This window comes from Canis aureus, chromosome 4 (genome assembly GCF_053574225.1).
Source record: "Canis aureus isolate CA01 chromosome 4, VMU_Caureus_v.1.0, whole genome shotgun sequence".
Taxonomy (NCBI): domain Eukaryota; kingdom Metazoa; phylum Chordata; class Mammalia; order Carnivora; family Canidae; genus Canis; species Canis aureus.
Window position 1 is genome coordinate 23490517 of NC_135614.1, and position 24364 is coordinate 23514880.

The 24364-nt window shown below is 43.3% G+C and overlaps 1 protein-coding gene across 2 annotated transcripts in view; it reads left to right on the plus strand.

The window, feature by feature from the left end:
- The window catches only part of SGPL1 (sphingosine-1-phosphate lyase 1), a 52184-nt gene that overhangs the window by 23701 nt on the left and 4119 nt on the right, over positions 1-24364 (plus strand). For both annotated transcript variants that reach the window (XM_077894877.1, XM_077894876.1), the window contains 10 exons: positions 3202-3269; positions 6402-6549; positions 8898-8974; positions 10395-10523; positions 17298-17386; positions 18781-18886; positions 20296-20394; positions 21027-21176; positions 22650-22888; positions 24022-24168. In XM_077894877.1, coding sequence (XP_077751003.1) covers positions 3202-3269; positions 6402-6549; positions 8898-8974; positions 10395-10523; positions 17298-17386; positions 18781-18886; positions 20296-20394; positions 21027-21176; positions 22650-22888; positions 24022-24168 — 1252 coding nt within the window. The remainder of the gene's footprint in view (positions 1-3201; positions 3270-6401; positions 6550-8897; positions 8975-10394; positions 10524-17297; positions 17387-18780; positions 18887-20295; positions 20395-21026; positions 21177-22649; positions 22889-24021; positions 24169-24364) is intronic.

The following is a 24364-nucleotide window of genomic DNA, read 5'->3' on the forward strand; positions in this document are numbered from 1 at the left end:
GAAACCAGTCTCAAACCATACAAAGTGTTTTTGAAGGTGAAAATTTTTTGAATATCAGCAATTTCCTACAGCTTAACACACATACACACAACACATTTTTTTATTTTGTAACTTCTAACTTGAATTTTAGACACAGATCAAAATGTCTTCCATGTAGAGATTGGAGATAACTTTGATAGCATTGCTGTTTTTTCACTACCTTTCTCAGAGAGAAGTATTATACTTATCACTCAACAATTGAGTTATTTTTAGCAAATTGCCCCAGGAGTCTCAAAGTCTGGGCTAGTGGTAAATTTTGCTGATCTTCAAACTCTGAATACACTTCTACGAGGAGAGGATAATTCTAGAACACAGGATGGACACTGGGGCAGATAAAAACTGGAAGGGGCAGGAAGATGAGGGTGGGAGCATGGGCAGGGGTCAGCAGCTGTCCGCCACGTTATCTCTTCCTTAATTCCAATCTGCGATTATCAGCACATGTCATTACTCCTCAACGTTGATTTCACCTGTGGGACTGTTCATAGTTCATGAACAGAAATCAGCATTATGTGGTGGGAGGAGGTGATACACTCTCCCAGTTTCTAGCTGTGGCACTTTGAGCAACACCCTTAAACTCTCTTGGCCTGTGTCCTAATAGTAAGATGGGTAGAAGTGTCACCCGCCTTACTTAGTCATAGGGTAATACAAGTATCGAGAGGTATCGTTTGTGCGAAAGGAATTTGTAAACTGTAGAGAGCCATATATTGTCCTCACGCTGCATTTCCTATTTTATTACCTCAAAACACTATCAGTAACATTGTAATTTCTTTTCTTTCTGTACCTCTAGGGACTTTTGACTTTTGAGATCATCTTTTTAGTTCATGACCACATGATCTTTTCATTTCTAATTTCTCTATCTCTGATGTTGGATTTTCTTCTTTTTCCCTCTCTTGTTTAATCTCGCAGCTTGTACACTGTCCATTCTATCCTCCTCCACCTAGCCACATTATTGTACTTCTGAATAAGTGACTCCATTTACTGAGTTTTCAACCTCTTTCTGCCTCATTAGTTAATTACTTCATCTCTTATGAAGTTGTTCTGAATCTTTACAGCTTTAACATTGTTAGAAATGGTCAAATAATAAGGAGCTTGAATATTTAGCACTATGTTATACTCATTTGTTGGACTATTATGGTAATATTTAAAACTCTGTTTAGGAAGAAATTTTAACATAGAAAATGCTGTGACGAGAAGACAGCATTGTACATACTACAAGATTGTAGCTGTGTGTTTCAGTGTGTGGAACATAGGACTGAAAGGAAATACTCCAAAATTTAAACCAAAAAGTTCTACAAACAAGTGATTTTAATCCCTTTGTCTTCTTACTCAGTCCGGGTCTCAGTCACCTGGTCCTGTCCCAGACATTATGAAGTGTTGACTCTAGGTAGGCACTATGGGTGAGGTGGAAAGGCAGGGTTGGAGCCCAAGCAAGAACAACTAATAAAGATGCAAGACATCATGTAATCAGTGCTGACGAGGCACAGACAGTCTGTGCTTGTTGAAGAGTGCTCCACTGGCCAGGGAAGTTAGAATGCCCACATCTTCTAGAAATGTAGTAGAAGATCATAATCATTTCCTGCCTGCGCAGAAGTTAAGTCTAGATTTCTTATAGACTCATTTGAGATAACATAATTCTTGTTGTGCATTTGAGGCAGCGTAGAGTCCCGGGGGTCTAGGACTAGGAAAATTAAGATTTCAGTGAAATCCCTGCTCTGACACTGATGTGTTGTGTGGCCTTCAGCAAGTTACTGATGCTTGATCTTTAGTTGCCTCTGGATGGTTGATGGTGCCTTCTGTATAGAATGTGAATTCATTAAATATTATGATGGTCTATTTAGATGCCATGTATTTATAATTAGTGCAATAGATAGGATTCCATATTTGTCCTGTGCACTGCCTGACAGAAAGGAGTCTGATTGGTGTCCATGATACTGAAAGCCTTTTGAAGTCCAAAAGATGTTGAAATGTTGTCAGGTGTGTGTTGAATGAGAGACTAGAGCATAGATCCTGAAGGAAAGCATGGCTTGGTCATTTGTTTTGTGGGAAGGAAGAGAGGTGTTGGGCATCTGAAACCTTGGGAAGGTCACCAGCTCTGAAATACATGTCATTTGACCCAGCATTCTGTTTCTGGGAATTCATGCTGTAGGTACACGCTCAGGTGTGTGCTGCAGGGTTATTGATTCACTGCTGTTGGTAATAGGAATTACTAGAAATAACCGAAGCGTCCATCAGGAAGGGGCAGGTTAAATCAGTTATGATATATCCGTATAATGGACTACTTGAGAGCTATAAAGATGAATGAGGGGGCACCTGTGTGGCTCAGTCAGTCAAATATCTGCCTTTGGCTCAGGTCATGATCCCAGAGTCAGGATCCAATCCCACATTGGGCTCCTTGCTCAGTGGGGAGTCTGCTACTTCCTCTCACTTGTGCTTCCTGTGTCTCTCAAATAAATACACTCTTAAAAAATGAATGAGGAAGCCCTGAGCTTTAAGAGAATATGCCTAAGTAGAAAGTCAAGATCTGGTATAGTGTTAGCATATGCTACCTTTTATTTAAAAGGTGGGACAAGTAAGTTTATCTTCATTATTGCTTGTATAAGCATAAAGAAATTCTAGATAGGTATTCTAGAAGTGAGTAGTAGTAGTGTTTACCTGAGGGTAGGATGAAAATCTGGGGAATAGATGAGAGAGAAACTTACAACTCTGTGTGTTTGTTAATTAAAATTTTTTTTTCAAAGATTCTATTTATTTTAGACAGCATGAGCAGGGGGAAAAGCAGAGGAGGAGGGAGAGAAAATCTGAAGCAGACTCTGTGCTGAGTGTGGAGTGACATGGGGCTTGATCTCAACCCTGAAATCTTGATCAGAGCCAAACCAGGAATCAGGTGCCTAACTGACTGAACCACCCAGGCGCACCAATTTTTAAAAATTTTTGAGCCGTGTAAATATATTCCTTACTTGACAATTTAAATTTCAAGTTTGTTTTTTTGTTTGTTTTGTTTTGTTTTGTTTTGTTTTGTTTTGTTTTTAACAGTAAGAAACTACCTTTGCCATTAGAAGGCAGGTGAGATTGCAGAAGGCACATTGAGTAGTTCATACATTATGGTAGTAGCTCATATCCATGGGAATTTATTTGGATAACAGAACTCTTTATTTCTTTTAGGTTTATGGTCTAGGTTTAAAAAGAGATGTTTTAAGCTCATCAGGAAGATGCCTATTATTGGTCGCAAGGTAAGTGGAATCCGTAGATCTTCCTTCCCTACCACCATCCCCATGATCATGACCTCTTCTTTTTATTAAACCTAGTGCAAATTCCTAAGGGCAAGGGGTGATTTTTGTCCCTCACTTCCCAGGAACATCTGACAGTGTTTGAGGACACTTTTGGTTGTCACAACTGGAGGGGGGTGCTTTTGGCATTTAGTGGATTGAGGATGGGGTGCTACTAAACATCCTACAGGGCCCGGCTAAGAATGATCTGGCTCAAAATGTAGAAAGTGCCAAGATTAAGAAACTCAAACCTATCTCCAACATATTTGACCGAAGAAGAAAGGTGACAGTCTATTAAGGAAGAAGTTGAGATTAGAAAACCTGATTGAAGTGGCATGATTCTTCAGAGCAACATTTGTCTGCATTGACTCGAGATATGTGTCTGGGGATTGGGCACTTAATGTGGTTGGCAGACTTTCTCTGTGAAGGACCAGATAGGAAACATTCTAGGCTTTGCAGACCATCCTCTGTCTGTCAGAAGTCTTCAAGTCTGCCCCCTGGAGCGGGAAAGCAGCACAGGGCGATAGATAGGTAAAGGGATGAGCCTGGCTGTGTTCCATTGAAATTTCCTTTACAAAACAGGCAGTGGCCAGATTTTGGCTGTAGTTTTAGGATCCTGTCTTTAGAAACACAGCGAGCACTGTTCTCTTGCTCTTTGTACCTGTCTGCAGCATGCTGTGTTCCCTTCACTGTGTCCTCTGTCCCCTCACCCATGCTGAGGACAAGACAGTCACCTCTGTACCCTTCCCATCGGTCCTTTATCACAGATGAAGATAACCAGGGCAGGTCCCATGCAAGCTCTAAGGAAGGTGCAAGAGTCCTGATGTCCTCATCTCCCTCAGTGCCCTGCCTGCCCCTCAGTTGTCCTTCAAGCGTTCTTTCACTTTTGGCTTTCAATTCCCTTTCCCTTTTCCCCTTTCCTGCCCAGACCAGAAGAGATGTCAGTCATCTTTAGCCTTTGATCAAAATCCATTCAGACTCCTGGGCTAACTCTCCCATAACTATGGATTTCTTTTTAGGTTCATTTCCCGTAGGGAAGTAGAAGTAGTTATTGGGTTATAAAAGGGGAATGGGAATAGATAGGCTTTGATTTGACCCTCAATCATCTTAACCCTAAAATGGAATCTCCTTGAGTCATTCCAGAGTTAAGGGGTAGGGAGAGGGCAGGTGTAGATGGTGGACTGGATCTCAGAGGATACTAATATTTCCCCTTCTCATGCACTGTATTTTTCTGCTCTTTTTCTTCACACATTTCTCCTTCGGTTTCAGATTTTGAGACAAATAAATGCCAGGGTTCCAGAACTCATTCTTAAATTTATAAAATAACAGAATTAGAAGGCACTTAGGAACTATATAACCACCTTTCATTTTTTAGGAGCAGATTTTGAGGCTCAGAGACGCGTTCTTTGTGTTGAGTGAGTGCGTATGTCTCTGTGTCATCTGTTTCCTTACACACACTTACTCAGCACATGGTTAGTGGGCATGCACTTGGCGTCAGGTATGCTCACCGAGTGAGTCCCTGCTCTGTGGAGCTTACATTTCACAGGAAAAACAGAAAATAGATAAGTGAACAAATACGTAAGAATTTCATTTTGCAGAAGTTGCTGTGAAGAAATTAAAATGTGATAGAGGCTCTGAGGCAGGAATTAGGGGAAAGGTACCTGCTGTGCTTTCTAATACGGCTCATTATCATTTGGTGTCTTTTTTATTTTATTGCAGCATCACAGTCTTTGCATGGAAGCTCGGCTTCCATGGTTTGTTCCCATGGCGAGCTCACCATTTGTGCAGCATAGCCCTTCTTGTACAACCTTAAAAATACTTTCATGCCCATCACATGCCTCAGCCCGGCCCTGGGAGTGCAGCCTGTGCTGCCTGCCGCTGCCTGCCCATTGGACTGTCGCGGGCATGTTTCGCAGGCGCGGCTTGCCCTGCCGTTTCACTGAGGGCCACATCTGGGAGGGCCCTCTTGTGTTCTCATCCTCCACAGCTAGAGATGGGAAAGTCGAAACGTCTGGGGTCAGATTGGGCCTCAAACTTTTCACACGGGTCGCTGACACCGTCTCGCTGTAATGCACACAGATTGTGACCTGTAGCCAACTCTTCCGCACCTACCCCACCGCCCCCGGCACTGCCTGAGTAGGGATCGCAGCCCCTCCTCGGGTCTGTTGTGTTCTTAAACTCTGCTCTGTACCCCCAGCACTTTCGTTTTCTGTCTCTGCTGCTAAAAATATGCATCATGAGAATAGGAGTTGTTCTCACTCATACTGCCCAGGGAGACAGGTGACAAGTCCTGCCACCCTTGCCAGTACCACAGAGTACTGTCTAGTGTGTTTTGTTTGCTGTGTGTCCCTGGCCCACGGGGGTAGTTCAGCAACTAGGGAGGGAAGGCACACGGCCCAGATGCTGCAACAGTGAGGATGAGGGTGAAGTACAAATGCCCAAAGTTGATAAACTGTAGCAGAAATGACCATCGCTCCCCTTAGCACTTAAAGGTCAAGGAGTATAGGCAGGGGACACCCTGAGGAGGTAGCATGCGGTGTCACCGGCACCCCCCGGATGTCTCATGCTCGCAGGTGGAGAGTTGTGCAGGGCGTCCACATTCTGGGAGTGCTCTCTGCATGTCTGGTGATGGAGCTTATCACCTGTATCCCTCCTACTGCTGCTTGGCCTGTTTTCTGGCTATGACTCCTGGCTCCACCTGTGTTTCTTTAGCACACCATCTGTGGCTGCTGCCAGGACAGGAACAAGGTCCAAATACTGTGCTCAGGTGCTGACACTTGGTACCTGCAGACCCAGTATAGCAGGGGCGATGTCAGCATGGCAGGGGAAAGGGACAGGGGAAATTGAACACATCTTCGACTTTCAGAGAGAGTGTTGACTTTTCAGACTTCTAAGAGATTGCTGCCCGTGCCAAAAAATAGCTGAGTGGCCAAAACGTCACCCCATCTCTTTAAGGAAAAACTACCATCCGCTCTCTGTAGCACGGGTATGGTGCCCAGCCTTGAGCACTTGACTTGGAGTCGTACCTAGTTCTTCTGCTCCCTGGTCTGTGTTCTTCCATCTCCTGTTAACTTTTTAATGTTCTTACCTTTGCAGATCCAAGATAAGGTGAACAAGACCAAGGATGATATTAGCAAGAACATGTCATTCCTGAAAGTGGACAAAGAGTATGTGAAAGCTCTGCCCTCTCAAGGTCTGAGTGCATCTGCAGTTCTGGAGAAGCTCAAGGAATACAGCTCTATGGGTATGATTCTAGGCAAACACAGGCTGCTTGCTCTCTTGACGTGGCTGGTTTGGTCATCGTTGAATGTTGTTAGAATTGTGAGAATGTTGTAAGAATTGTAAGAATTGTTGTAAGAATGCTTCATCCATGGAACTTCTATATTCATCCTCTTTCAGAGACTGAATTTCTTAATATAAAAATCATATTTAAGTCAGAATTTTAATAGTGTTTTTTTGTGTCGTAAACACACACATGTACACACACATACATATGCACGAACATTTAAGGGAAGGTAAATATACCAGCCAGCTTAATGTTTAAGAGTGTAGCCCTGGCTGGCTCAGTCGGAGGAACATGTGACTCTTGATCTCAGGGTTGTAAATTCAGGTCCTACATTGGGTATGGAGATTACTTAAAAATAAAAAAATAAATCTTGTATTGTTTTTATTTTTATTTTTTTATTTTTATTTTTATTTTTTTAAGATTCCACCCATTTATTCGTGAGAGACACAGGCAGAGGGAGAAGTAGGCTCCATGCAGGGAGCCTGACGTGGGACTCGGTCTCGGGACTCCAGGATCACTCCCTGGGCCGAAGGCAGTGCTAAACCACTGAGCCACCCGGGCTGCCCCAAAAAATAAATCTTTAAAAAAGAATGTAGCCCATGGAATCAGACTGGATTCACATCCTGGTTGCACCACTTAAAGTGTGACCTTGGGGTGAATTACTTACACTATGTCTCGGTTTCTGTCTTTCTACGATGGGGGGGATAATGATATAACTTAATTGAAAAGATTACAGAGATTAAATTAGGTCGTACATATAAATGTATAATACCTGACATATAGTAAGTGCTCAGATAAGTGCTGACTATTTAGAAAAACACAGGTTTGTTACAGATTAAAATCATATTACAAATACTTTTAGGAAATAGGCTTTTTGGTTTGTCATAATTTTAGATTTATAGAGAATTTGTAGAGAATTTATGGCTTCTCCTGATGTTAACATCTAAAGTGATGATGATGCATTTGTTGAAACAGTAGTTGACTAAACTACAAATTCTATTCCTATTTCACCAGTTTTTCCACTACTGTCCTTTTTTCTGTACCAGGCTTCAATCCAGGATACCACATTGCATTTCAACAAATACACTTAAAAATTTCTAATTGATGAGTGTTGAGATTTTGACATTGGATGGTATAAAATTAGCTGCAGTCCAGGATTTTGGGGGATATAAAGCAGGGATCAGCCCTCTGAGACTTGGATGTTAAAGATTTCCATGATTGTGAGGGCACGTTGCCGCCACCATATTCCCTTCCTTTTTCAAGTCATTGTCAATAGCACCAGTTAAAGAACAGGAAATGAAACCATGTATTCTATTTTTTGAGAGGCTGGGGGCCTCTTGTCCGAAGAAATGCCTGTTACAGTTCAGTGTCCTCTAAGGAAAGAAAGTCCTACTGGAAAAAAAAAAAAAAAAAAGAAAGTCCTACTGGCTGCAAGCCAGACCTTGGCAGATTGCTGGAGGATGAGGGGCCTGTCTGGATGTTCACTACTCAGTCCTCTGCTCTCTTGTTGGAGCTGAAGATCTTGCCTTTGTAGAGCCCGTGGCTACAGTTTCCTATTAATATATCTGTAATAGCTTTGTCACACTGCCCACTCTCAGGAGGGCACATCCATGTTGTGGCAAAAGGACCTGAGATACCTGATCAGCAGATGTGTTGATACAACGTAGACTGTCTTTGGAGAAGCACCTCAGATAGGAAATTGTGGTTGGGTTTCTAGGGTCCTGTGTGGGGGCAGGTCCGCTGAAACCAGGGTGCTGATGGTACTTACATCATTGTGGTTTGGTCAGGGATTCAGTTCCCTGGCTCCAACTCTGATGATAGTGTACTGAAATTTCACACTTGGCCTTGCTGTTCTCTGCCAACTCTGCTCATAACAGTTCACACACTTCCTTTGACTAGATAGGAAAGGGAGAAGAAGGAAGCTGTTGCAAAAAAAAAAAAAAAAAAAAAATTTCAAGTTAGCTCTACAGAGACCAGAAAATGAGTATAGGTAAAGGAACAATTTTCTACTGGTAGAAGGCAGTTGGGGATGATGACATCCCCAGTTGGGGATGATGACAACATCATTATTGAATTTTATTATACCTGGATGCTGTTAATATATTTTTACACTGTTGTTGATAGTAATAGAATATCTTTCATCTTTATTTTGCTATGGTAGGTCTTTATTGGAATTCTTTTTTTAATTTAATATAAAAAGACCTTTGGGTTTCCACTTGATTTTTTTTCTTTTGTACCCAGAAGTGTTTCCTCGTACTTTGAGAAGTTCCTTCCTCCTGACTCAGTGGTCTTAACTTTCTTTACAGACATCTTCTGGCAGGAGGGCAAAGCGTCTGGAGCAGTGTACAGCGGGGCGGAGGAGCTCACCGAACTCCTCGTGAAGGTGAATGCCAGCACTCCAAGGGAGTGTGTGTGGTCTCTGACATTTATGCTGCCTCATTTTTTTCTCCTCACTTTTGTAATTAAAAAAATTACTTAAGGAAAGTTTACTGTGAAAAAGAAGTTTAGAAAGTTTTTCTTTACCTACATGTAGATAAATAGGTAGAGACATCTGTGGTCCGTAAAAAAAGTACAATATTACTTATGTTTCAGACTTTATAGGTGCTCTGGGTATAAGGCAGATTACTAGGGAAGGTAGTCAGTCCCCCATCATTTGAGGCTTTTTTTTTTTTTTTCATTTGAGGTTATTAATGCCAGGACATACTTTGTTTGATGAGAAGAGATGAGGAACAGATCCTTGGTCATCATTTCCTGTACTACCCAAGTCTCAGGTCAAATGATCTGAGAATGAGCAGTTGGCTCACTTACAATTGAAATAATTCTTGTGTTTTTATTATTATTATTTTTTGTTGTTGTTGACTTTAGAGTTACCTATAGCTTCTTCCTTTGCTAATCAAATTTATTTCTTAAACCCCACTTTGTCATATAAAATTGGCACTAGACTTACAGTCTCCAAGGTCTCTGTGTAACTATAAAACTGCTCATACCTTATTAATGTTACAGGTTTGGCTCAGCTATATCTTCATATAATGCTCTGATCATACTTTGCTGCTTAAAAATCTTTCAGTGGCTTCCCACTGTCTACAGGATAAAACCCACACTGCTTACCTAGCACAAGATGCAAGCTCCATCATGAGCCAGCTCCCACCTGTGTTTTTCAACCACCTCTGTTACTTTCCCATGTAAACACTTCCACCTTTTCTCTTCACTGAGTGTACCTCTCTCTTGCCATGTTTCTCCCCCTCCTTCATTCCAGATCTTCTAAATAACAAATTCTTATTGCTCTATCAACGTTTAGCTGTGGAGACATCTCAGAGCACTTGGGTGTTTGTTCAGTTGTGTACTTCTGATATCGCACTTAGAACAATAGCTGCTTTGTGCCAGATGCTCCCCTAAGGGCTTTGCATGCCTTCTGTTATTTACTTAGGGCTAGAACCCTATCAGGTAAGTACCCTGATTATCCTTTGAGCACACGAGGACACTGAACCTCAGAGAGGTTATTTGACCTGAAATTACACAGTGAGAAGTAATAGTCAAAGCTAAGATTGCAAACTGGGTCCGTTTGGTGTTTTTGTATGTGCTTGTAACCACATTTATACTTCCTCTCTTACCACACTGTAAAATAACTTAATTGTGTGTCCTTCTCCACTGTAATTTGATCTTCTTTACAGTGGGAACCATATCTTACCATTTTTCCGGTTTCTAGTGTTGTGCCTGATACCTAGAAACTTTTGTCTCATGTATGATTACTTGTCCCTACTATGTATTCATCCTACTTCGTATCTGCTTGCATTTCATTGCAGGCTTATGGAGATTTTGCCTGGAGCAATCCATTGCACCCAGATATCTTCCCAGGACTGCGCAAGATTGAGGCAGAGATCGTGAGGATAGCTTGTTCCCTGTTTAATGGGGGGCCGGACTCCTGTGGGTGTGTAAGTATATGCAGGTGGCCTCCAATAACCTCATGTCTTTATCTTAAAATAGAAGAGTTTGTTGAAAACAATTTGTTATACAAGTAATATGTGATTATTGCTAGGAAGGTTTAGATTAAGAGAATATAAAAATGTTAACTGTTGTCATTTTTAAGTTATTTTATTTTTTAAGATTTTCTTTATTTATTTGAGAGAAGGAGCATGAGCCGGGAGGGAGAGGGAGGAGCAGAGGGAGAGGGAGAAGTAGACTCCCCACTGAGCAGGGAGTCTGATGCGGGGCTCCATCCCAGGATTCTGAGATCATGACCTGAGCTGAAGGCAGTCGCTTAACCAACTGAGCCACACAAGTGCCGCCTTTTGTCATTTTTAGAGCATCAGTATTTTACCATATATTTTTTAAGATCTTTTTTCTTGTCAGTTTTGTATTTTGAAAAACTTTCAACATGAAGTTGCTAGAATACAGAACACCCTGGATTCAGTAACTGTAAATATTTTGTACATCTACTGTGTCTGCTCCTTTCTTTCTCCCCCTCCCTCTTTGATGCATCCAGTAGACTTAGAGTATGTAGGTATTCTCCTATGCCATAGACTCTGAGCTTTTAAGAGACCATCAGTTAAGCAATCCCAGAACAGTTTGGTTTCATCTAGTGAAGTTGAAGTTATATGTATCTCATGACCCTGAAATTTCACTACTCAGGGTATACCCTAGAAAAACTGGTGTGTGTGTGTGTATTAGGATAGATGGATATTCATAGCAGCATTGCCCATGATGTTGAAAACTGGAAGTAATTCAAATGTCAGTCAACAGTGAGGTGGAAAATTCCAGAATATTCCATGTGCTTCAATCAATTGTAGCTGCTACTCTGTTGCTCAAATTAGCACATTTTAACCAGTGGGAGCCTCTTAATTTTGGTGCCTGGGTCCTTTTGTATGATTCAAGTAGACTTTGAAAGCTAGCTTGCTTGCTTTCTTTCTTTCTTTCTTTTTTTTTTTTTTTTGCCAAGATATTTTTATTTTATGAAATATTCCAGGTTTACCTTATGCATTTTCAGATTCCAATTCAGCCATTTGTCCAAAGAGCCCTGTTTCCTTTAGAACTATGTAAAATACTTACATGGATCCTAAGTCAAATTTAAAGAACAAGACTTATAAAAAATCAACCAGAGAGACAAGCAACACAAAAGAGGTTGAGAGACTTGAGGGCTAGAGTGGAAAGGGCTAACACCTATCTGGTTGATGTTTAATTAGCTATTAAGACAGCTGGTGTGGGGATCCCTGGGTGGCTCAGCGGTTTAGCGCCTGCCTTTGGCCCAGGGTGTGATCCTGGAGACCCGGGATCGAGTCCCGCGTCGGGCTCCCTGCATGGAGCCTGCTTCTCCCTCCGCCTGTGTCTCTGCCTCTCTCTCTCTGTCTCTCTGTCTCTCATGAATAAATAAATAAAATCTTTTAAAAAAAGAAAAAAAGCTGGTATTCTCAGTAGCAGTGGCGTCCAGAGCATTTGTGGGTAGAGGAAAGATGGGCTGTGAGGTGATCATTATTGGAGCTGGGAGATAAGTACAGGGGTTTCATGGATTCCCTCTTTAGCTTTGTCACCTCTGCACTTCAGTTGCTCCATTGGTTTTTTTTTTTTTTAATTTTTATTTATTTATAATAGTCACACAGAGAGAGAGAGAGGCAGAGACACAGGCAGAGGGAGGAGCAGGCCCCATGCACCGGGAGCCCGACGTGGGATTCGATCCCGGGTCTCCAGGATCGCGCCCTGGGCCAAAGACAGGCGCCAAACCGCTGCGCCACCCAGGGATCCCTCCATTGGGTTTTTAAATTTTATTTACTGTATTCTTCATTTTTGAGAATTTTGTTTTAATCTGCATAGTGGTTCTTTTTTTTTTTAGACTAGGCTTTTGCTCAAGTTATTATTTTATTATTATTAATAATAATGATATTATTATTAAAGTAAGGTTTATGCCTAACATGGGCTTATGGACTGAGCCAGCCAGGTGTCACTGCATGGTGGTTCATTGTTCCTTTCTTTGGCTTATGTTTTGCTTATTTAAATATATTGCATGTAATTATTTTATATTCTGTGTCTGATAATTCCATTACTCATGAGCCTTGTGTGTCTGTATCTGCTGGTTTCTCTCCTGTTGTCTCGTGTCCTTATATTTGACTTTTTTTTTTTTTTTTACTGTGAGCCACTTATCTTCCTGGGACTTATCTTTGAGGCCAAGATGGAAGTTAAGTTCTTGCAGAGAAGATGTTAATGACTTCTGCCAGTTGCCAAAGACTTGCTGGGAGGTGCTGTCACGCTGGAACCTATTTGAGTCTGATGCTCAGCTTGCTGTTTCTCGTACTACAGAGGTAGTAGGAGTTCAGCGCAGACCTGTGTGAAAGCTGTCTTGTGATCTATTCTTGAGAGATTCTTATTTTTCTTTATCTGAACATCTGGATTGAGAAAGCAGTTTTTCTTGCTGTCTCCTTCTACACCAGTAGTTTATTTCTTGTTCCCCTGAGAATAGGGTGTAGATCCCAAGTTCTCCAGCTGTCTCCTATTAGACTCCTTACCTTAGGAAGACCCTAAATTAACCTCCTATTCATTTGTCACAATGGGAGTTGGTATTCCCTAGAGGTTGGCAGCAACCCTCAAAGTTGAAACCAGCTTTGGCTCTCAGTTATATGGTAAGATTCTTGATTTAGCTTTGTTTAGGTTCAGTATATTCCTTTAGTTCACTCAGTGGTAGATGTAAAAAAAAAAAAAAATGTTTTATGAGGCTTTTTAGTTGTTTCCCATGGGAGGCAGGCTGCCCAAGCTGTATAATCTATATTGCTGGAAATAGGAGTTCTGTGATTTTTTTTTTCCATGTGACCTTTGTCCACTTTATTCTTCTTTCCTTCTGGATCTTCTCTTCCTCACTTTTTTCCTAGGCTACTCAGCTATTCTTAGAGAATATGATTTCACAGATTTGCAACCATGCCTGTCCTTCTTTGAACACCGTTTGGTTTTCTATGTCTAGCTAGATGGACACAGCTCTCCAGGTATGGAGTGGCAGTCCCCTTTCAGTTTTTTTAATCTGGGTTCGCTAAACTTTTTTAAAAAAGATTTTATTTATTTATTCATGAGAGACACAGAGAAAGAGGCAGAGACACAGGTAGAGGGAGAAGCAGGCAGCCTGCCTGATGTGGGACTCGATCCCAGGACCCCGGGATCATGACCTGAGCTGAAGGCAGACACTCAACCACTGAGCCCCAGTTGCCCTTGGATTTGCTAAACTTGCCTGAAACCTTTCCTCTAAGTCCTGATCTTTATTCTTGGCAGTGTTTATTCTGTTCCTTGTGTCCTTACTAATCCTGTGTTAGGGTCATTGGCTACTCTGTTTAAGGTCTGCGGTGTCATTCTTTTGTTTTGGTGTCCAGTCTCTCAGCCCTTGTTTTCTTGAATTCGTGGTCTTATCATGTTGTCCTGTAATGACAAACAGCAGTCAGGAGTTCCCTTCCCCTCCTCAGACTCTTGTCTTTTGAGTTAGGCTTTTATTTTGCATGCTCCTTTTTTCTTTTCTTTCTCTGTGTTTGCGCAGTTACCATGCCATTTTCTTTCATTATGGCTCATGCCATCAGAAAATCCTGTTTTGTTCTGACACGTGCTGGCTGATTTCTCATCAGGGCATTTGGTTGAGGGCCACTTGGTTCCACCTACACTGGAACGTGTGGGTCTCTTCTGGGATTTTGTTAAAGGTTGTCTCTGAGGGTTCACTCCGCCTTATTGGAAGATAGTAATACCCTTTGGGCTTTAGGTCTTTAACCCATCCTGTATCCCTGAAGCCTTCACTTTGAAGGGGTCCATCCCAATGTTCTCTCTCCCCATTTTGCTTGTTTCTCCCTAGCCGCCTCACCTCCCATTCACTGATTGGAAGATAAAGAACCTCCTCCACTAGCTTCTCTGAAGATTTGGGGGGTATTAATGAGAATCCTCAGGGTTTTGCTGGCTCGCCAGACAATTTTCAGGGCTTAAAGGAGGGATTAGAACCTGTGTTTTGCTCTCCACTGCTTTAGAAACTTGTCTCTTTTTTATTGCCAGTATTTGAGGTTTGCTGCATCAGATTTTCTCTGTTCATTTGTTTGGTGGCTGTTACTGCAGGTTTCTGCAATTGTGTTTCTTCTTTTTTTTAAGTATAGGGGGAGAGAAGGTAGCTGCAAGGTAGGTTCAGTCTCCCATCTTAATGCCAAAGTCCAACCTAGGGGTGTTTTTGCATTGCTACAGTTAAACAGTGCCTCTCCCGGTACAATTTCTCTTAGTGGTTGTGTCAGGGGTCGGGAGAAGGATGGAGTGTGAGATCCCTAGTCTTTAGTAATACTTTGACTTTCACAAGAGATTTAATTACCTCTGGATAATTTGTGTTTCTGTTTCTCTCACTCTTCTCAGTCTTTCTCTCTTCCATCTCTCTGTCTCTGTCTTGATGTGCTGCTTCTGGTGAAAAATGTTCAGAGTTCAGAGGTGGGAAATAGGACAGAGCCACATGGCTGGGTGGGCTGGAGCATATTCCTAGCTAAGGTCTTGTACTCTTCTTGTTCTTTGTTCTAAACTCTCTTTCCTGCTACTAACTTCAGTTGCCTCAGTTAAAATGGATGAGAGGTGATTTCATATACTGAAAGAACTTCTGTTGTCACGGGGAACAGTCTTGGCTGTACAAAGGGTCCAAACAACATCTGAAAGAAAATTCTCCAAACAGCTGTGTTCTACTCTTGTTCTCTGACATATTATAGCAAGAGTTTTTTCTAAATGTCAGAAGAAGCTGACTAAAGTACCAAGTACTTACTGAAGCTCTCACCTTCTGATTTATTTCACAATTAAATTTCCATTTTTCTCTGGGCTCAGAAGGTGGAGGGCCATGGGGGAGGTTAGCAGCACGTCTAAACACAGAATTTGGGGATCGGAAATAAAAATAAAAATTGAGGTATTCCTGCTTTTACAGTCAAAAGTACACTGCTGTTTGCCTAACAAATAATGATGTTGATTTGATTAGTTATTGGACTAGAAATAGGGCGTGTGTGCTGAGTGACTAGGGGTTTGGAAATCCTTTTGCTTAGGTCATTACTGGACCTAGAGGCTGACGCACTGGAGACTTGGACGTTGCTGGTCCTCTTCTGACTTGCTTCACACTTGTTTGGCTCCTCATGTGACAGTCTGAGGTTTTATGCTAGACCACAGGGCAAGCTGCTGATTCTCAGAGCTGACCTCCACTATAAGCATTTTCATCTTCTCCAGCATAAAAGTGCAGAGACTACAAACAGGCGTCCTGTGCCCAAGTTCAGAGTATTAACTTGTGGGTGATGGTCATGTGTTTCCTGAAGACTTCCTGAATCACAGTATGACTAACTTCTCTCAGTAATCTTCCATGTAACTCCTGACCTCTGGGATTTTGTAGCCAATGGTGTTTGTCCTCTATGTGGGTATCATAGGAAATTCCAGAAATCCCCCTCTCTCATTCCATCTCATGTTAAGCTCCACTAAATACACAAATGTAGAGAGTTTTGCTTTTTATCAACAGATGCTAAGGGATGGCATTGGGTGAATTATTTTAGTCTTCTTAGGGGCTCAGTTTTCTCACCTGTACAATGAGAATGTTATCTAAACTTACATGAATCTTCGGAGATGAGAAATCTCAGAAAATGGCTACCTAGCTCAGTGCTGTGGCTTTTTTGGTTTGTTCTGAAATGATGTCTTCTTTCTTTTCTTTTTTTTTTTTTTTTTAAGATTTATTTTTTCACTTGAGAGAGACAATCTCAAGGAGACTCATGCTAAGCTCAGTGCCCAATGCAGGCTCAATCTCACAACCCTGAGATCATGACCTGAGCTGAGGTCAAGTTGGTTGCTTAACCGACTGAGCCACCCAGGTGCCCCTAAAAGGATTCATTCTTAGATGTCATCAAAAGGTAGCCCAATGGGTATGATGTGCCTGTGTTGGTCATGGTTTACGGAGAGTCAAATCAGGCTTTGAGAAATGTTAGCTGAGGTTCTGTTAGGTGTCAGCCTTTAGGCTAATGCTTGGAATATTGTCATGAACGGATTGGTCCCCACCTTCATGGGTTTGTAGTCCAGTGAAGGAAGTCAGGCATGTGAAATGACCTTTGGGTATTTAGGTTTCAACCCTGATAAAGAAATTCACCTATAACAGGGGCTAGGCCTAGCTTTAGGAAGACATTTTACTCCATTTAAAAATGCTAGGATTTTTGTTTTGATTTCAGTTAAGTAAGGTAACAGACTTCTAAGTAGAGGCTTCTGCTTTTCTCATTCAAACTTGTCAAAACCACAGTTCACTTTGGAATGTTCTCTTCTTGGTCTTCTGAGCTATCGTGTAGTTTACTAGAATTGTGACTTTGCAATTTCATTCTGCAGTGAGCATTGGAAATTTAAATCAAAGTCTGTAATCCTGATGCTGTTGGGTGGTGTAAAATGTTCTATCCTACCTGCAACCGGACGAGTAGCAGAAGTGTAAACCGACCATGCACTGCTGACATCTGGGGAGATGGTGCATTTTTCCATATGGTGTTATGATTCTGCTCAGTCTTATTTTGTAGTTTTTACTCTTCCGAACCAAGATTGGGCTTAGCCGATAAAGCCACATTTCCTTCCGGAAGACACAGCAGTGTCTGCTCTTCAGAGGGCATCCTAGACCTTATCTGCTGCTGCATCAGACATCACCAAGATGAAGGTGGGACATGCATGCTGATAGCTGCTCCTCACTCCACTCCATGAATGGCGTCTCTTCTTTCTTACAGGTGACCTCTGGGGGGACAGAAAGCATACTGATGGCCTGCAAAGCTTACCGGGACCTGGCTTTTGAGAATGGGATCAAAACTCCAGAAATGTACGTATGTGTGGCTTTCGGGTTTATGTGTTTGGAGGACTGCGGTTGGAAACAACCTGACCATCTGTTTTCTACTATGTCTTTCTTCCCTCTTCCTCTGGCTCATTCATCCTGTCCTGTGCGCTCAACCCTTATCCCTTCACATTCCACAGAATCCTCAGTGGATCAGCCAGTTAATTTTAAAGGTCATGCCCTTTCCCAACCCCCAAGTTTATATGTGGTATGTACTGAAAGCAAGAATGAGATCCTTTTTCTAAAAGTGACAGAGTAACAGGACTACATCTTTGAATTCTGTGGAGTTTATTATAAATAATCTAGAGCCTGCAGAAAACTCTCTCATTGCTTTAAGTTCAGTGAAAGTTACTTAAATAAAATAGGCTGCCTCAGAGTGCTCCCTAATAAGAAAATTTGAACCTGAGGGCTATTTTCTGGGAGGAAAATTTTTTTAAAATCCTTTTGAGATTTATCTGTCATGCCACCCTGTGGATATAACTTTGATATTTGGCTGCATTTTTTTCTCTGGGCCCTTTCTTTGCCCAGAGTATTTATACTATATCCTCTGGATTACTGTTTGCCCACAGGTATCAGTAACTGAGGGTTGCATGTCATCTCATGCTGGGCTTCATAATTAGCCTAAGAGAAAAAGTCAGGCTACCATCTTTCTCCATACAAAAATCCTAGTGCTTGGTGCTTAGTGATAGAGTCTTTCCTTCCTTAAAGGGAACATTGATTTTGAGAGTGCAATAATTGAGAGAAGTCTGAAAGCAAATACTTAACAATGACTCTGTCTCCTTTTTAGTGCTGTTTTTTTTTTTTTCTAAGTAATCTCTATGCCCAGGTGTAGGGCTTGAACTCACAAAAGAGAGTTGCATTTTCTACTGACTGAGCCAACCGGGCACCCCCATTTCAGTGTTATTTGAAGTGCTGCTTCCAAGTGTGTAGGAACAATGGGAATTACAGTTTCTCACAGGCTTGTGGGCTTTCCAAGATGGAAGGAACCACTGACGTGATATAAGCAGTCTTAGGTTCCTGCTTGGCCATGTGTCGTGTGAGACCTCGTGCTCCCAACGTCTCCCTGGCTTTGGATGGCCAGCATGATAAGGCTCTGCCTGATGCTGATCTGATCCCAATTCCCAGTCCCTAGTGTTCTACATGTCAGCCCTAATTTATGCTTTGGATTTCCTAAATCATAGGGGGAAGATTTCTACATAAAAGCAGTTGGCTTCTTGTTTGTTTTTAAAGAGAAAAGTAAAACAATATAAACACTTGTAAAAATGTGAGGAAAAATAATTAGAAGTTTACTGCTCACGGTTTAAATGAGCTGCTAACTAGACTGTCTCTTGAATCCTATTTTTTATCTGAATGTCCTTTTCCTCCTCTTCTCTGTCATTTAGTGTGGCCCCCCAGAGTGCCCATGCTGCATTTGACAAAGCAGCCAATTATTTCGGGATGAAGATTATACGGGTTCCACTGAACAAAATGATGGAGGTGGATGTTCGGGTGAGTTGCCCTGAAGGGCCTCTCTGTGCTGTGGACTGTGAGGAGCAGGGATGCACCTGGCTGACTGGCTTTTTCCAGCGTCACACACAGACAGACCCCAAAGGCCTTTGACTGTAGGCACCAGAGCCGACAAGCTGCCACCAGTGGTGATTGAGTACGGCTCTGTGTTTTCCTAAATTCATGAACTGTGATAGCAGGATGATTCAGTCCCTGACTTGGGACTTTGCACACCTGGGTTTTGCTTCAGCAACATCTCTTTCTCCTCTCTGTAAAATGAGCATGGACTGACTTGCCCCAGGGCTCTCCCTATGGTTTTCATTGGCCCAAAACAATATCTGAATTTCAATGCTGAAATAATAGTAATTGTATTTTTTCAGAACTAAGCTACCCAGTTTATTAGCACTAGCGTTATTTCTGCCTGCCATCTTTATTGACATATTAATTGACAAATTGACAAAAAGAAAACAAAACTGTATATATCTAAGGTGCCATCTTGATGTTCTGATATGTGTATGCATTGCAGACTCATCACCACAGTCATGCTATTGAGCATGCATTCCATCTTCTCAAATAGTTACCATCTTCTTTCTTTTTTTCTTTTTTTCTGGGCTAGAATATGTAAGACTACTCTCTTGACCTCTAGCTGATTTCAGGCACACAGTGCTGTATTGTTAGGCTTGGTCACACGGCCATCCATGAGCGGGGCAGAACTTCCTGTCAGGCATCACTGAAACTTGGTGCCCCTCATCTTCAGCCCCCAGCAACTGCCATTCTACTCTCTGCTCTCAGTTTGGCTGTCGTAGCTGCCGTATGTGTGAGAACATGCAGCATTTGTCACTCTGTGCCTGGCTTACTTCACTGAATCCTCCAGATTCATCCACATCCTCACAAATGGCAAGCTTTCTTTTCTAAGACTGAATAGAAGTCCGTTAGTCATTATTTTTTATATTGTGCCTGTGTGGAGAACTTGCTGGAAGAACGGCATCTGAGTCTTAGGACAGCCCAGGAAGGCTGTAGAAGCCATCAGTAGTTTGGCAGTACACAGGTGAGGAAGCAGTCTGGGGGGAGTTCAGTAGTCTGCCCCAAGTTTCTACACTAGTAAGTGGGGCTGGGACTTGCACAGACTCCTCAGCCTCTTAGCCCAATGCTCTTTTTCCTCCCACCATGATTTGCTGTGTTGTGGCCTCAGACTGTTTTCCCCAGATAGACGCCCTCTGGCCGTGTTTGCGTCCTGCCACCGTGGTGGTGGTGCTGGTGCTGGTGCTGGTGGTCTTCTCCCGGGTTGGAGAGGTGGAGATAGTGCTACAGGAGTGCAAACCCTAAGATGGTAGTCTGGGGTGCTCTTGGCAGCAGCACGAAGAGTAATTCTGACGTGGCTTCTTGTTTTCCTTTCAACTTTAAACCCCTAGGCAATGAGGAGAGCCATCTCCAGGAACACGGCCATGCTTGTCTGTTCTACCCCCCAGTTTCCTCATGGTGTCATAGATCCCGTCCCTGAAGTGGCCAAGGTACGCCAGAGAAATGGGTTGCTAGGCAGTCAAGTTGAGATTTAAAAATGGAATCTAATGGTGTGGTACTCAGCAAGAAGAAGCGAGTTTGAGTTTAGATTTGTGCACAAATTTCCTGATCCCCATAGGAAGCCTGACAGCTCTATTTGGGGCCTCAGGAAGTTCCTAGCTGGGGGGAGGGGCAGCACGAGGAAGACAGCTGTGGAAACTGGATATTCTGAAAGCCTATTGACATTTCTTGAGCCGCATGGAGAAGCCGACCTACCAGAGGGTGGTAGCCAGCAGTGCTGCCCCCATTGCGCGCTCTCCTCGTCACCCACAGTTATTAAGGCAGGACCCTCCCCACCCCTACATCAGAGGCTTGCTGTTTCCGGCTCCATTTTATAGGGAACTTGAGGTCCTGGGTATTTAAATATAAAATACTACATTTCATATGAACTATTTTGAAACTTAAATACATTTGGAAGATGAGCTTATGAGGAATGCCAAAACTAGCCATTTTTTTTAAATATGAAAGATGTAGTATACAGTGGCCTTGTGGTTACAGTACATTTTTCCACCTGTGTCTTGCAAAGTTTTTGTTATGTGGCTATAAATAAAATTCTCTTGTGGTCTTTGTTTTTTGGAACTAGCTGGCTGTCCGATATAAAATACCTCTTCATGTAGATGCTTGTCTGGGGGGCTTCCTCATCGTCTTTATGGAGAAAGCAGGATACCCACTGGAGCAACCATTTGATTTCCGGGTGAAAGGTGTGACCAGCATTTCAGCTGATACCCACAAGGTGAGACAGGGAAGGGACCAAATGTTAATCAAAGTGGGCAGTTGATTATTTAGACTACTATCAACAAGATAAATTCAAGCATTAAATTCTGCCCAAAATGTAAAATTAAATCTGGCTCTTTGGGGGATCCCTGGGTGGCTCAGCGGTTTGGCGCCTGCCTTTTGCCCAGGGCGCGATCCTGGAGTCCTGGGATCGAGTCCCACGTCGGGCTTCCGGCATGGAGCCTGCTTCTCCCTCCTCCTGTGTCTCTGCCTCTCTCTCTCTCTCTCTCTATGTCTATCATAAGTAAGTAAATAAATAAATAAATAGAAAAGAAAAAAAATCTGGCTCTTTGCTCTCATCAGCGTAGCTAGTTCAGGGGACAAAGTATGGTGTTATAGGTGACAGGTAATATTGAAAAGGGACTTGTTATTTTTGTGGCATATGGCTTTCCGTATCCATTGACTGTATGTAGCTGGGACATGCTAGTACAGTGGCCCGTAGAAAAATGTTCCCTGAAGCTTTGAGATTCTTTAGGGTGGGGGGAATGAGTAGTGAAGTTAATAGTGGAATTCCTAAGAGGACGTATGCTAGTGCTGTGGCTTCCACGCTATGGGGGCTCCTGCCCCATGTGACAGGAGCTAGCCAAGGGAGGAGTCCTTTGGAAAAGGGGCAGAACTTTGTGCTCAGGAATGTTCCGATGCCACCACCCCTGGTGGACCTGAAGAGAGTCTAGGTTGGTCAGGAACTCTTTGAAACTACACACAGCTGTGGGAGAAGGAGTAGCAGCCTGAGGAATGTGTGCTTTGTTCTGATTATGCAGAGCTTGTTTTAATCTCAAGTATGGTTGGAGACCTGTTTTTCAGACTAAGTGATGCACGCAAATCTTCCATCAGGATCTGATCTGATTTTACCATGGTACCTGGGCAACCCCTGTGCCCTCGTCCTTCCTACACCTCTCCTGGTGTGGGTCAGGGGGTAAAGTTAGTTCCATGTTTGCAGCAGCGAGAGTTCATTAGGAGGGCACATTTCTATAAGGAAACCAAGCACGTAGGTTATTTTTAAGCTTAATTCAGTAGCTTGTAGATTCTGAACGCCATGATGTTCTTAAAAAGGAAGTACAATACTAAGCAAAAGAGTTAGGAAGGGAGTGAGATCATTATTTTAATTGCTCCAAGTGATGTGAATTCCATCCTTTTCCTGATTTCCAGTGGAAATTTATCTTTGCTTCCATCCTGACGTACCACCCTGGAGTCATGTTTTACATAAGAGAAACCATGTGCTGGGTGAGGGGGGCCTCAGACACCTCATCCCTCAGAGAGAGAGTTTAAACCCCATTCCTTCAGTTCCCTCCACACTTAACATTCTGAGTTTGAATTCTCCGCGTGAGTGGGAAGCAGTGAGAAATGGGCACAAGGAGGAGTTTGCATGAGGAGTGTGGGGCAGGCCCGCCCTGCAGAACTGTGCTCTCACCTGTGTGCTTCTCCCCCTCAGTATGGCTACGCCCCCAAAGGCTCTTCCGTGCTGTTATACAGTGACAAGAAGTACAGGAGCCATCAGTTCTTCGTGGCGACTGACTGGCAGGGCGGCATCTACGCTTCCCCGACCATCGCGGGCTCACGGCCCGGAGGCATTAGCGCGGCCTGTTGGGCTGCCTTGATGCACTTCGGTGAGAGCGGCTATGTTGAAGCCACCAAACAGATCATCAAAACTACTCGCTTCCTCAAGTCAGAGTATGTGTGGAGGACTGGTTCGGCCTCGTCTTTGGCTTTGTCTGCTCCTGGGCTTGAGCCGTCGCCTGGCCAAGCACCCCTATGCCCAGCCCACTCCCCATCCCCTAGGGACCAAGGGCTTAGGACAGCAGCTTAGGCGTGTGGTATGTGGTAGTGGCCTGGGAGGAGAAGCTTCCTTGCTCTGCTGTGCCCTGGAGGGTCAGATCTAGGCTTCATCTGTAGGCCATCGTGTCCAAAGGATGTCTTTACAACTGGTAGCTCTTACCAGATGCTGATACAATGTGCAGTTTAATGCTTAAGACAGCGTTTCTCAAACTCGAGCATGTCTTCTAAGCATCTGGAGGACCTGTTACGACCCAGGTTGCTGGGCCCCACTCTTAGAATTCTCATTCAGTTCATCTGGAATGGGAATGTGGGGACTTGCACTTCTGGGAAGCACCCAGTCGATTCTGAAGCTGCTGGTCTAGGGCCCACCCTCGGAGAGTCTCTGGTGTAAAAGCACCGGAGATGAGGCAGAGGGAACGGGGAGGGTGAGGGGGGAAATGCAGGGTTGAGATGAGGCTAGAATGAGGCTGTACGTTTGTCTGACCCACCTGTTCATGTGTCCCCTGCCTGTCTCTGTGGCTCACCTGGACTGGGGAGGCTTTTTCAGAATCTGGAGGGCAAATGAAAGCGACTAGTAGGCATATGTCATTCAAAAAAAGCCTGCATTTACCCAGCTGATCCACCCATCTGTTGAGAACTGCTCTACCATTTCTTGCTTTAGAGATTACACATACGACTTTTTAAATTGCAGCAATGGAGGGGTTATTTTGCCAGGATTTTTTCTAAAATGCATCTTTTATGCCTCAGATGCCCGTGGGGCATATCATAATTTGGGAGCTGGGCAGACAGGGTACGAGCTGGTGATTGTGTCTCATTGGAGCTCAATGGGGTCTGGGCCTTTGAACATCTGTCATGTTTAGGAACTAGGAACCACTGATCTCCGTCTCACCACCTGGTTTTAAAAGGTGAACGAGCTGAAGCCCTTAAAAGATGAGGTAGTGTCATAGGAGAGACATTGCATGATTAAAGAGATGATGACCTGAGCAGCATCCGTGGCTGAATTTCCTTTCTGTCTTTTTTTGTTTAAGACTGGAAACTATCAAAGGCATCTTTGTTTTTGGGAATCCTCAGTTGTCAGTAATTGCTCTGGGCTCCCGAGACTTTGACATCTACCGACTGTTCAACCTGATGACGGCTAAGGGGTGGAACTTGAACCAGCTGCAGTTCCCGCCCAGGTAAGCGAGAGGAGCCTCCTATCCTTCCTGGGCCCCAGGACTTCCCGCCCGAGCGCTTGGGTAGCAGGCTGACCTGCAGCCTAGAGACTGCTGGTGAGGTGCCATTTCCTCTCGCCGCCGCCCCCCCCCCCCTCAGAATTCCTTAGTGTCAGAAGGAAACGGTTAGCTTTATGGCTCTATGGCTACCCTCTGGCCC